Source organism: Pleurodeles waltl, chromosome 9, assembly GCF_031143425.1.
Source record: "Pleurodeles waltl isolate 20211129_DDA chromosome 9, aPleWal1.hap1.20221129, whole genome shotgun sequence".
NCBI lineage: Eukaryota > Metazoa > Chordata > Amphibia > Caudata > Salamandridae > Pleurodeles > Pleurodeles waltl.
In genome coordinates, this window is record NC_090448.1 from 1,123,961,785 (window position 1) to 1,123,975,939 (window position 14,155).

A 14,155-nucleotide genomic window follows, 5' to 3' on the forward strand; every position below is an offset into this window, starting at 1 on the left:
TTTGTCCCTTTGTAATAGTATTTATATAGCGCTTACTACCCCTGACGAGGCGTCAAATCGCTTTTCGGCAAGTAGCACGCCACTCCGGCACCCAACAAGAATTAGTTATGATTAGTATCTGGAAATATGAGTACATTTTTAGTATTATGAGTTTATTTGAGCAGCGGATATAAGAGTTTGTTTGTTAGATTGACTGGAGGAGGAAAGAAATCCAGAAATTTTAATTGGGAGTATATCCCTCATTTACTCATCCCAAAGGTTTGGGATGAGTAAAGGGGGATGGAGGAGGTAAGAGTCTGTGGAAGGGTTAGGGAGATCATAGTAGCATGGTGAGATAAATTAGGGCGAATTTAGTAGGGTTGTTTGGGAGGTCATGGTAATAGAGTGAAGTTTGGTGAGTTAGATGTGGAAGCGGAGGGAAGAGGTTAGGCAGAGTTATTTAGGAGATGAAAGTAGTAGAATGGATTTGGGATGAGTCAGAATGCGAATGGAGGATAGATTGATAGAGACATGACATATGATGATGGGTAGGTAAGTGTGTTAAGGTGAGAGCTGGGATTCATAGATATCTAGTATAACAACCCACCCAGGACCCACGAACATGCCAAGCACAGAACATACATACACACACACACACACACATATGTACATACAATACATAATTAGAACCATGGGTAAATATACTTAAACAGGTTTAAAGAGTGTGTATTTTATTGTTATGACATAGCAGCAATACATATTTTCTAAAGAACTATACATAACTAGAAATATGCACATAATCAGGAAAAAATATTTATCAACATAGCCATTTGCAGTCCATAATTGTTTGAATATGGTGGTTATGAAGGAAAGAGCCAACTCTTGAGTAGTTTTCTGAAGACAAGAATGTTATCTGTGGCTCTTATAGTTGGAGGTAATGAATTCCATAGTTTGGCTGCTTGAACAGAGAAGGATGTACCACATATATAGGGTGGAAAACAAATTAACCCATGCACCTTCTTGGACAACATATTCCAGAGTCAGAAGTGATTCTGCTTTGCCTATTAACTAACAGAAGTGTCTAGAGTTAACCCAGTTAAGCATTTCAGACAAATTTGTCTGCTAGTAATTATGTTTTTAAGTACCTACAGGGGCTCAGTACCTGCTTATGGGCTTTTATAAATGACTGAGGTTCCAAACAGATCAAGCATTTGACAGGTGGTTCTAAAAAGCAACTGTCACATTCTAAATGTGGACTGGTCATGCAGTGATACTCCAGCATATGCTTTATCCACTTGGGTCATGCACAGGCTGTGGCAAAAATAGTTCCTGCATTTTCTGATATTAATTTCAAGATAGATCACAAAACAAACAATGCAAGATTTAGATTGTTCCAACAATTTGCTTACCACAAAGCCAAAGCCGTTTTTCAGATTAATCTCTCTGATGCGGCCATATCCCTTGAAGAATTTCTCCACATCCCGCTCCCGGGCATGAGGACTCAGACGCCCAACAAAAACACGACAACCACTCATTTTGTCCTAGAAGAAACTGGAACAGTTTATTGGTTAGTGCACAGAATACAGCAGGTCACATTGAACACAACAAAAATGAACGTATAATGAACCATACTCATGACTGCTGGCCTGGGAGAAAAAAATCTACTAACTACAATGGACTGGGATCAGGATAGCAAAAATATGATAACTCCACACTACTGAAAAACAGGCACTATCCTTCCATGCCAGCACTATCAGCTTGGACAGGAAAACCAATTCAGGGTGAAGTTCAACACAAAGTATGAACCTAAACAGGAGCTCTTATATAAAAGTGAACTCTAGCCACGCCAACGTTCTTGGATATGCTTTAGCACAGCCTTCAATGGACTAAGTAGGTAAAAGCAAAAACGCACTTGGCATTTTGCTGTTGTGCAGCGGGGCTTTCGTCATGATTTAGCTTTGCTCAAATTGCACCAATGCCCTCCTCTCATCCCAAATGCCTAAACTTAATCACATCTTAATTTAAAATCATGCTATTTCTTAATTAATAAGGGGAAAAAAAAACACTTCAGGATTCCAAGAAGAACCTGTGTGATGCTAAAGAACAATGGCTCTGCCCTGTCCAAAATTCTCGAACAACTCATAAATAGGTCCCTGTCTTAGCTGTACTCATAATTCACTTGAATCTTTTCTAGTAGGGTTTGTCGCGTCCACTTCAGACAGCTCGAGACATTTTAAACACAACCTTAGTTTGGTGGAAAATACCTTAAGCAGGTCCCATCTTCCCCGTCATTAGCTCTTAAATACTATCTACTACTTGATCAGCCTGGGATTTCGCGAAGTACAGAATAATGTGAATTAGATACCTTGACGGATTCTAAAAGATTTGTCTCACAGCGGCAGACATTAGTAATTCCCCAATTATTTTTCTCATCAAACCCTCGTGTGTGGATTGGCAATGAATAACTGGGCCACATATTATCTACACAAGTCTGTCTATTCAAGGCTAGACAGAAAGAAAATAACCCTGGTCATTTTCATAAGCAGCCACTAAATTGCTACACCTCCCGTCATTTGTCAAGCAAGTCTAATTCTTAAAATTAGAAATTAACTCCAGGGCTAACCTTGAATCTAGTACCCTTAGGTACAGGCTGTAGGTAGAATCTCTGCCACAGCCATTAAATTTACTTCGAACCTAAATCTGTGATGTCACCAAAAACTCGCCTGACGTGGATTTCTCTCATTACGAGCCTTGCCTGCACCCACTGACACCTTACACAACTCACGATGCTCGCTTGACAACTGCTGCCAGCACAGGGTACAGCATTGTCAATATGCAGCTGCTTCACAAAGACCCACATACATACTCGCTTCCCCCCGCCAGCTCCCAGCAGACTGAGTTACTGGTGACCTGTCGATCACAATTCCTCACTCAATGGTTTCGGTGCATTTTCACTCCTTCTAAGAGACATTTGCCGTCAACCACTGCAGGTCTTCAAGACTTGGGGGGGTGGGAGAAATATATTCCACAAAGTGAGCTGCATATTTTAAAAAGTTGTGTAGTGTTTTTCTAAGGCACGGATCTGTGAGCGTACATTGAAAAGAATGCTAATCAATCCAGCTGTTAAGAAAACTATGGTACATAGCTTAAATCACGGTGCATATTAGAAATCATCAATTGCCATGAACTTCATCAAAATACTAAGCAATGTCAAACCAACATGCTACGTTGAGCTCAATATGAAGCCTTTTAAAAAGGTATTTGCGGAAGCCCAAAAACAGCAGGCTTTCTTCAGCTTGTGAACGGTTTGCCTCAATCACTGCAAAGTCCTCTTCCCACTTATGAGCACAGGACTAAACTTCCCTTTTATATGAGCCTAGAGGAGCAGGAGAATGGCTGATTAGGGCAGGTAAGCATGTGGTGAAAATAACGCATGCTAGAGAACGACGATTGATTCCTAGCACAGAAGCCGCCTACAAGGTTTGATTTCCGGGCGAAGAAATACCGTTCTTACAACAGTATCAGTATGCTGTAGTGGCAGAAGAAAATGTGAGTGAAAACAGACCAATGGCGCAAAATCAAAAGGTCCCGTCTAACGCTGGACATAACTAAGTCCTTGAAAAAAGAAATCTAGGAAAACCGTAGGCGGCAAAGTCCAATAATGCAACCGTTAACAATTAACTGGACGTTAAGGCCACGAAAACCGAATTCTAAGTCCATGGATCAGCGAGAGCTGAGTTATGAATTCAAGGCCGTGAACAATAAGTAAATGTTCATTCTGAGACTTTGAAGACCATAATTAAGTCAAGGCTCAGACACTGGGATTCTGAAAGGACTCAAACCTGACATCTTAGACATGAAAGACGCTTCGCCGAGTAAAAGGAAAACAACGGTCCCACAGCGCAGGTGGTTTTATACATACAAATGTGTCTGGAGGTAAGTGCAACCCCACCCCAGCAGGAGGGCAGAATCAACGGTTGCCTAAGAAGCACATCCTACAATGTGGGCACCAGAGAAGGAAATTCGAGTTTGCGCAAAAGCCTAAATTGTTTAAAGGATCACTCGAGGCAGGACGGGAAATGTATTAAAAAAAAAAAATAGGGTCAGTTTAATTACGTGCACACATCTACTCAGAAGGCCCTTGAATTCGGCGCAAGCCAGTTTGATAATCACGCTTTTTCTTTCAACCAAGGAAATGGCAGCTTCGCCAGGAACCGGAACTTTTCGAGGTAGTCACGGGAGACGCGAACGCAGTCCAGCGGGGTCTCTTTACCGAGAGCAATGCTATTTGAAACGCAGGACGTGTTTCGGAAACCGGACTCGGGCAGAACGGAGCTGCAGCCACGCGAGAACAGGTACAGGTAACTAGACAATGCTCCAGTGACAGGCTCATTCATACACGTAGGTTAGCTACCGGACTAGATGTGGCGCTGCGAGCTTACACGGACTCAGTCTACAAATGAGCAGGCTTCGAGTGTGCCTGTCCCTTGAGGGAAGACTAGCTCTACCGGTTTCCATGAATCTGCCTCCGGAAACCTATCACCCCAGTGACAAGACACTGCATACTGCTCCAGGTTTGAGACCACAGACCCGCCCAGCGGCGGTGGCAGCCGTGCCACTCGAGCTGCTGACCCAGATTTATTTCAAAGCCCACAAGCTTTCTAAGACAACAAAAAATGAGACATCTCAAGGCAATCAAAATATATTATAGTACCCACACGAGGCTGTCTGGAACCGTTTGCCCACAAGTTTTTAATCGCCATCTTCTACCGTCAGACCTCTCTCTTTCTCAAATGGCCCATTTTCAGCCTTCGTTCATCGTACTTGATTAATACTTTTCCATTTCTTATGAGCTATTTCTTCAATGCAGAATTGTACTGATTTAACATTTTTTTTCTGAGTGGTTCCAAAAGAACGTATTATATGGCTATCGCAAACAGGCACCAAATAAAATCTCTCTATGGGATTGTTTTTTAGAAACAGAAACTAAGTAAGGTTGACCGGTTTAGAAATGTCAATTTTTTTCTGTTTCTCACGTTTTTCAACGCAAGTATATGGGCTGCAAGTTTAAACACCTATACAACAAGCGCTGGCAATGCTAATAAATCCATAATCTGACATCCTTTTAGCATGTCTGTCATAGTTTTTGCAAAACTTTGGGAAGCTGCTGGGAGGAGTTTGCCATTTAAAAACAAAGGTGAGAAAAAAAAAAGTTAGGGCCATAAAACGCCAACTCCTGTGTCACTGCCTGCCCGCCTCAAGCTTTTAAGAAAAAAATGAATGAAAGGACAAGACAGAAAGAAGGAAAGAAAGACAAAAAGGAAATGAAGCAGAGAGGAAAGAATGCAATATAAAAGTGTTGCTAGTGCTGAAAACGACGTGATACGGGCTTATTTTCTTCATGGGCAAAGCTCATTAAAGAACAATTGACAAAACGGAATCGAAAATAAACGTGTTCTTAATAGCATGTCTTCAATAAGCTAATAGAGAGCAGTTTCAAACGGACACAATCTGCTACCCTAAAACACCAGTCAAAATGTAAACAAAAGGACACCCCAAAAGGAATTTACAACAGCAGTGACAGGAGATGCGAACTGATAAAGCTTGGAATGTGGCCCATGCTCACATCTGACATAAGAAAAAAGAACAGACGATGAACAGAATGCTAAACAATGCCAACATTCAACCCGTCACAAGACCTGGGTTTAATCCAATGTTTCTTTTTACCCACCACGCCAACCCAGTTTGGACCTAGGCATATGCAAATCAGCCTCGACGCTGTTTCACATGAGACAGTCAAACCTGAACTGCCAGACCAGGTCGTCTCAGGACCTGAAACAAGCATCCTGGAACTGGTTTCTGGGTATCACCACTCATCAGCGAGGAAAGCTTGAAGCCAGTGGAGCAGAAAGGGGACCCACATCTGGGCATATCCTTCCCACTTAGTGCAACAAAAGCAAAAAGAACATATGATGGACAGAATGCGGTACAATGCAAACATTCATCCTCATTAAAACCAGATCTGTGTGACTGGAGGCGAATGTTTGCATTGTTCAGTATTCAGTCCATCATCTGCTCTTTTTGCAATAACTCTTGCATCAGCAAGAGTTAGAGCTGTTGGTGCTCTAAATGATATTGACAACCTTGCATTTGGGACCTTATTGATATTTAGCCATGCAGCACAATAAACCTTTATCAGAAATAAACTGTTTGTGCATTCCTTCACACACAGCATCAGACTAATGGTCTGAACAGCCCCTACAAAGCACCACAGTAAAAAATAGCATTTGGAAGAAACATGGTCATGCAATCATATATTCAGCCCCTAGAGGCCATAATCACATAAAAAGAATGCTAAACAACATTGCAGTCTAACCATATAATCAGCCCCCAAGTTCAGTGTATTACACATTTTGAGGCCTAGCAGGCCTTTTAAATATCATTCAACTGGAGAGTCAGTGTCACAAGGGTGCTGTGCTGCAGGTTGTTACGTGGTGTACCTATAGCGTCAACAGCAGAAGGTGAAATACCACTGGTTGTGGCTAGATGTCCATGTGGAGCCAAAAGCATTCAGAGTACAGTGTCACAGAACACTGCCAGAACTTCCTCCGATGTCAGAAGCTTATAATGTCCCCTTAACCCGGAAACAGCTGGAGAAGTACCCGGTCCTCAGGGAAATGGCTGAAATATTTAGCCATGCCATACTTTAAACCTTTAGCAGAAGTAAACTGTTTGTTCACACAGCAAACCTTCAACAGAAATTAGCTGTGTTTGCGCATTAGCAGAAAATGCAATACCACTGGTCGTGGCTAGATGTCCCTGTGGGGCCAACTGCATCAGCTGTGCCTTGGGACAATTATCCTTCAGCCCTTGGAGAGCAGTGCATTACACATTTGCAGGCCAAGCAAGGCTGTCAGAATATTATTACAAACAAGGCTCTTATAAACACAAACTCCTCTCAGCTGAATCTACAAAATTTCTAGCTATAAGAGTTTAAATGTGCATTGATTGGTGCAAGAAGTTATGATTTTTGGGCCCCCACTAACATAGTGAAGTGCAATGACTATTGTAGTATCAGTTCTACCAAGGAGAGCCGCTATTGAAGATTCAGTCCTGGGTCCATTTCATGCTATCTAAAGCCACAAAAAATATGTACGAAACACACGCACAACTACCGAAGATGTAAAGTAAGGACCAAGCGAAGGGCAAACGCAGAAAACAGACAGCATGTGTGAGCATGAGTGCTTACTGACAAACACAAGGCAGGAAAACAGAAAAATAGTCAGTCCAATGGAACTAATTGGCTGGTGCTACTTAGCCATGTACAGGAAGTGACTTATCTGCTGACAAACCAGTTAGAAGGCAGCAAAACAAGAACAACACTACCTTCAACATATCGTAAGCGGCAGGCGGGAGCAAAGCCCTATACTAAATCCAACAGGTCTTGCAGACAGTGTGTTGTCTAGGCTAGACGTAAAATACACCACCACATTTGCACTTGAGGGAACTAAGCTTGCATGTGGATGAGGTCCCTGTGAAAGAGCAACATGCAGTCACTCAAAGCTGAGTGCATAATACATGGGGCAATCTAACACATGGACCATAACCACTTGCAATGTTGGCAATGATCCTGCTCATAAACAACCACCCTCACCTTTCCACTACACCAGTTCTTAGCCAGGGGCACCACCACGCCTATTCACGGGTCCTGGGTTTGATTAAAAAAACAAAGTGTGCGTTAGCAGGCTAATCGTCTATATATACACATAAGGCAAGGAAAACATCAAAACTTATGGATTGGATATAAAGGAATTTGAAAACTGAGGCTAAACATTAAGACAATATTCTTAGGCAGATTCCCAAGACTACTGCAAGTCTAGATTTCAAAGCACTAGTATGCGCTGACAAAAGGAAAGGAGACGTTTGGAGCAAAACATTCGCGTGAATATGCGAAAGTTAAACAAATTGCATCTTTAAAAATAAAAGTTCACAAGTTGTACACTTGTTTGTTAAATACATGTTTTGCAGTTCAAACCGTACAAATGGTGGTATCGCCGGCTTCCAGTAGTGATTCAGTGATAAATATTAAAAACCGATTCACCCCACAGTTTCAGGCTAACTCAGTCCCACTCTCTTTGGGAGATAAGTGGACGAGAAGCTTCTCAAGGTCTGCTTACATGCCAACTTCCTCCTCCTTCCCTACATTATCCTTGTCCAGTCAACCCAATTTTCTCCCCAGATAAGCTAGGTCAGTCCTCCTTGCACATTCGCCTTCTTAGGTCAACCCTCTACATTCTCAGGTCATTTATCGTTGGCTGTATTTGCATTTCAGGACTCCCGTCTCTATCCTGTCCCCCATTTCGCACTATTAGTTTCCCCGAGTCTCACTCCAAATTGCATTCTCAGGCCTCTGGCTTTACTATGCCCGCCCTGGATCTGTTTCTACGAGACTTCCTACCCCTTCACCGTATGTGCCATATCTCTCCTCTATTATTCTTTCGCACGCGCCCACCAAAACTACCTTAGGAAGATTAGCATTTCTGCGTTAGTCAGCCTTCAGTCACACTACCACCGACTCTCCTAATTTCAATTTTAAATGTGCCTAGGGCAGTCAACACCCATCGCCTTCGCGGAAATGTCAGCGATCTCAGCCTTCCCGCATCCAAGGGTCAGTCTTTCTCAGCTTTACTCCATGACACACCCAACACCCCTTTCGAACGATTGCGTTTTACCATTATTACCCTCGGACTCGGGAACAGCTCGCTAAATACGATCCAAGTAACTCTACCTCGCTTCCCGCCCTTTACTTTCTCTGTGGGCATATATCATCGACCCAACCCATCGGTGTCGGACACCCTAGCTTACCGTGTCTTGGCCAACACTAGGCCACTCTGTGTTTCGATGCTCAACTCGATCAACTCCTTCCTTCACTTTCAACACACAAAATGGCGACTGTTGAAGAGAGAAGGGGTAGGCTAGCAGCAAGCAGCGGTGACGTAGGCCCGCCGGATATGACGTTTACGTTAATGGCGACGAAGGAAAGAAACATGTTGACACTGAAAAAGAACAACATACACTGATTTGAACATTCAGAACGGCCGTCCAAAACTGTTTGTTAAAAGCATTTCTATTTTCTAATGATATAATAAGATGCATATATTCATTGTTTTGGGACAAAAAAATACGCATTTAAAAAAAAAAATCTATGTGAACAATTAAATAATTCTATACGAACATACGCACATAGAGGAATTGTAAGCGTAGGAACAGTCATTTGGCCAAATGAATATTTTTTTTTTATACTCCGTAATCGGGAAAAGAGGAACTTCAAGATGGCTATTCCGTTTTCCATATCTGGTGCTAAACTTACGCATAACTATGGCGGCTTGAATGTACTCTGTATGTAGCCTTTTGAATTTGTAATAGCTGGACTATATTTAATCCTCCAACAGTACCGGAGGGAAGGACTATGTTGTGCTTTGAAGCCTAAGGGCACACTAGTGTAAAGGAAAGATACAGAGACAGCGTGTCTGAAGTAAACTGGAGGGCGGGCACTTTTGTCCGACTCTTCTATAATCATGGTCACTTGACTGGAAAAGCCTGTTGTGGATGTATGGGGGCAATGTGTAGTGTTATGTACACGCCGGACACGTGAGGATGAAATAATTCCTTTATTTGAAGAATACGTCACAAGTAAGGACCAACACGGCCACTAATATGACTCTAAATACGTATGAACATTCTTAAATTGAATGACCTATATAACATTCCATGTAACGTCACTGATACTACTCAAAAGTCAACACAACACACCTCCTCAATGGAGGAAAGAAAACAAAAGAGGAGAAAAAAACCCTTCTCACCCATTGACTTAACTATACAAAAATTAGCACTAATAAGACAACTTAAGTCTATACAAGGGAAAATACATATTCTATGTGTGTAAAAAGAAAGCATAAGTAACATCATCTTCTAAATACATTATTCGTTTGATTTCTCTACCCGATTTATTGCTGGAAACAATTCCTGACAGTGCGGTCTTGTACCTCTTCATCATTGTGAGATTCATCCCTTATCTACATCATTCTGATGGATGGCTTCATCAGATCTATTATCATCTGTCTCCCACTGATGTGGAATTCCTTTGTCATCAGCTATATGTGATTCTAACCAATCGTAATCCTTCTCTTACACGTTACTCCCAGCCTTCACAGTTTCACTGCACTTCACGAAACAACTGAAGTGCCACACACGTCCATCACTTAGTCTTGCAGCACTGGTAAAGATTTCTAAAATTTCTAAGGGTTCTGAGTATTTGCTTTCTCTCTTCCTAATTTTAAATGGCAATTTCACACACACACCACATCTCCCTTCTTCAGACTAACATCCTTTGCACCACACTTCTTATCTTTATACCTTTTATATTTCTCTTGAGCTTCCAAAATATTCTTCTTAACCTCCTTAGGAGACCTCTGTCTAGAATTGAGTAACCAACCATGATTATCATTAGTGAATGGAATTCTCCCTCTCATAATAGTAAACGGTCTGTATTCTGTAACTGTTGGGGTAGTACGATACATCCACACCATCTTCTTGATTTCCAACCTCCAATTAAGATTTTTACTCTTGGCTAATTGAAATGAATCTTTTATCACTCAATTACATCTCTCTACCTCTCCATTACCATTAGGATGGTAAACAGAGGTCACTGTGTTCAGTTTCATCCTCTTCAAAACATTTTCTATTTCTTCTATTTCCCCATTCTTAAATTGCAATCCATTCTCCGTAATCACTCTCTTGGGAAGACCCTCCCTTTGAAACAGTTAATCCATGAGCAGAATCATGTTTTCAGCATTAGCCTTGTTCAAAATTGGACCTCAAGCTACTTAGAAAAATAGTTAGTAGCTACTAATATGTACCAGCTTTCATTTGGTAAAAAAAGTCCCATGATATCAAATCCTACGGTTTCCCACACCAATACCTTTGTTGCTTGCATCAGTAGTACTTATACACACAAGTTTGGGATCAAACCCACATAAGTGTTTGGCTTCACAAATTTCTCCATTGATATTTTCAAAATCATTTTGTAGTCTGTCAGTCCACTCAAATTTTGTAACAGCTGTCTTAAATTATATATTGTTTCTGAAAAATGATTTACAAATTTTGCATACAATTCCACCAACCCAAGACACAATCATAACTCATCCTTATCACAATGAGTTGGTGCATTTTTACTGCATTTGACAATGTTTTCTTTGGTTTTATGCCATCAACAGTAAGTTCATAATCAAGGGTTTTGCACTCCAAACTTGCATATAACAAATTCTGCTGTGTAACCACGTTCTCACAGTTTCCCTAACACCTCATTAATCCTTTCATCATGCTGTCTTTTGGATTCCTCCATAACCAATATATCATCCTGGAAGAATATTATGCCAGGCATGTCCTTAAACAGCGTATTTGTCAGTTTTTGGAATACTGTTGTGACCCGAAGCAAGCACAAACGGCATGCAAACATACCTGTAACAAATTTGTGGAGTCATAAAAGTTGTTAAACTTTTGCTTTCATCATGAAGTTTTATCTGATGGTATGCTGACGATAAATCAATTGACGAGAACCATTTCATACAGTTTGTCAATACCAACATTTCATTAATCTTGGGTAATGGAAATTTCTCTACAGTAATGCTCTTCTTGAGTTCTCTCAAATCTACACAGAAGCGGGTCTTGCCATTAGCCTTCCTAGTTACGACCAATAGAGCAATCCATTCAGAAGCATCTACTTCTTCTATAATCACGTCCTTCACTTCCTGCCTTAGAATCCAAGGAATGTCTCTTGACTTGTACACCGTAGGAATGGCATTTAAAAAAAATAATCTTATGCATAAATCCCTCAAGTGCACCAATTTTCCCTGAAAATACCTCAGGAAATTCATTCTTGAATTGGTTTCCATAACTTTCACTCATGACTAAAACTTGTTCAATACTGTTAGGGTTTAAAATAATATCCAGTTCTCTCTGGTCAGTCCACCTCAACATGGATGGACCCTCCTCTGCAACGTACAATTTTCCTAATGCTTTCCTTCCTTTGAATTCAAAGGTAACTTTCCTGTATCCTAGCACAGACGTAGGTTCTCCAGTAAAATTTTCTGGAGATACATCTGAGGGATTTAAGAATGTTACTAAAACTCCTTTGAACTCTTCTCCCCATAACTTCTTGTCAATTATGGTGTAAGGAGAACCAGAGTCTGCAAAAATAAGTATTTCAACACCCCTAAACTTATTTTGCAAACAGGTTTGTTCCTAGATGGTTTACTCAGATGGTTACCACTCATGTCAATAGTACCTTTGGTTCCTTTGATGCTTAAAACACAATCATAATCATTAGAATTGCCTTCTCCTCCTAATATTTCTGACCCAGAACCTGACTCTGATTTATCTTGGACTAATGCTACCTTCTTCTTATTTTTTCCTTTCCTACTCACTTTAGCAAAATGTCACTTGATACCACATTCTCCACATTTCTTATTACAAGCGGGGCATTTCTTACCATATGCAAGATGATCCTTACTGCAACATCTGTAATATTTTCTCTGTGGTTTTCATTTCTCTTTTCTTGTGCTCTGTTTGGCTTTATGACTCCTTATTTACCATATGTTTAACTTTATTAACTACATCTTTCTGATCATCTTTAATATTTCTGGTGACTGCATTCGAGCACTTGTTGAATATTTCAGCTTTTTTTTTTTACCAATGCCACAACATCACCCAACTGCGATTCACCATGTACCCACAATCTTTCCTGCACATGTTCATTTTTCACATGTGTTAAAAATGTTTTTTTTGGTTGGCAGTCAGGTTACCTCCTGTCCAAGCAAGGACCCTCACTCTAGTTAGGGTAAAGGAGAATCACCCTCAGCTAACCCCCGCTCACCACCTTGGTAGCTTGGCACAAGCAGGCAGGTTTAACTTCAGAGTCTAGGTGTAAATTATTTGTACCAACACGCATAGTAATTCAGTGAAAACACTACAAAATGACACAACACAGGTTTAGAAAAATAGGAAACATTTATCTAAACGAAACAAGACCAAAACCACAAAAATCCAACATGCATAAGTCAAGTTATTAATTGTAAAAGCAAAAGGGTCTTAAATCCTTTTGTAAACAGTACAAACACTGTTAGCATTGAAAAGTACCTGGGTAGCGTCAAAATAACATGCACAGGCGAGTGTGCGTCGAAAAAGGTTAGCAATGCGTCGATTTCTCACCTGCAAGCAAGACCGTGTGTTGTTTCTCCTTCTCCGGCCAGGTCGGCGTGCGTCGTTTTTCTCCTCCTCAGGAAAGTGATGCATCAATCCGGGCAAGCACTCGGGTCCAGGCAGCGGTTGTGTTGTTTTTCTGCACCCAGAAAGGTTTGCGTTGAAAATCATGCCGCACGGTATCAGCAAAACCATGCTGTGTGGGTTGCGATGTTACCAGCCTCTGTTAGCAGTGTTGTGCGTCGTTTCTCCAGCCATGTGCATCGACCTTCCTGCCACGCTGCAGGTGGAGTGTCGATTTCAGCAGTGAAGGCGGTGGCGCGGAGTTTCTTCAGCCGCGTCTCGGAGGTTGCGTCAGAAATTTCCCTGCACGGTGGTCTGTGCATGGATTTTCAATCTTGGTCTGCCAGCTTCACCTGTCAAGGCCCCAGGAACTGGATAGGGCACCACTTGGCAGGACAGGAGTCTCAGCAGAGAGTCTAGGTGCTGGCAGGGGAAGTCTTTGTTCGCCCTGAGACTTCAACAACAGGAGGAAAGCTCATGACAAGTCCTTGGAGATTTCTTTACAAACAGGAATGCACAACAAAGTCCAGTCTTTGTCCTCTTTCACCAGGCAGAAGCAGCAACTGCAGGATAGCTCCACAAAGGACAGTCACAGGCAGGACAGCACTTCTCCTCAGCTCTTCTCCAGGCTGAGGCTCCTCTTGATATCCAGAAGTGATCTAAAGTCTGTGGTTTTGGGTGCTTTTCTTACACCAATTTTGGCCTTTGAAGTAGGTGTACTTCATAGGAAAGTGTTTCTTGTTTGTGAAATCCTGCCTTGCCCAGGCCAGGCCCCAGACACACACCACGGGGTTGGAGATTGCATTGTGTGAGGGCAGGCACAGACCTTTCAGGTGCAAGTGATCATTCCTCC

At 41.6% G+C, this 14,155-nt stretch overlaps 1 protein-coding gene across 2 annotated transcripts in view; it reads right to left on the reverse strand.

Annotated features, from left to right (window-relative positions):
• Positions 1 to 8,981, reverse strand: part of LOC138260411 (serine/arginine-rich splicing factor 5-like) — a 49,591-nt gene extending 40,610 nt beyond the window's left edge. Inside the window, exons 1-3 of one of the 2 annotated variants that reach the window (XM_069208867.1) lie at positions 8,845 to 8,933; positions 7,634 to 7,687; positions 1,389 to 1,530 (exon numbers count right to left, since the gene is read on the reverse strand). In XM_069208867.1, coding sequence (XP_069064968.1) covers positions 1,389 to 1,514 — 126 coding nt within the window. In that variant the 5' untranslated portion in view covers positions 1,515 to 1,530; positions 7,634 to 7,687; positions 8,845 to 8,933. Of the gene's footprint in view, positions 1 to 1,388; positions 1,531 to 7,633; positions 7,688 to 8,844 lie in introns of both variants that reach the window. The other variant, XM_069208866.1, reaches the window with a different exon arrangement.
• Between the last annotated feature and the right edge of the window lie 5,174 nt (positions 8,982 to 14,155).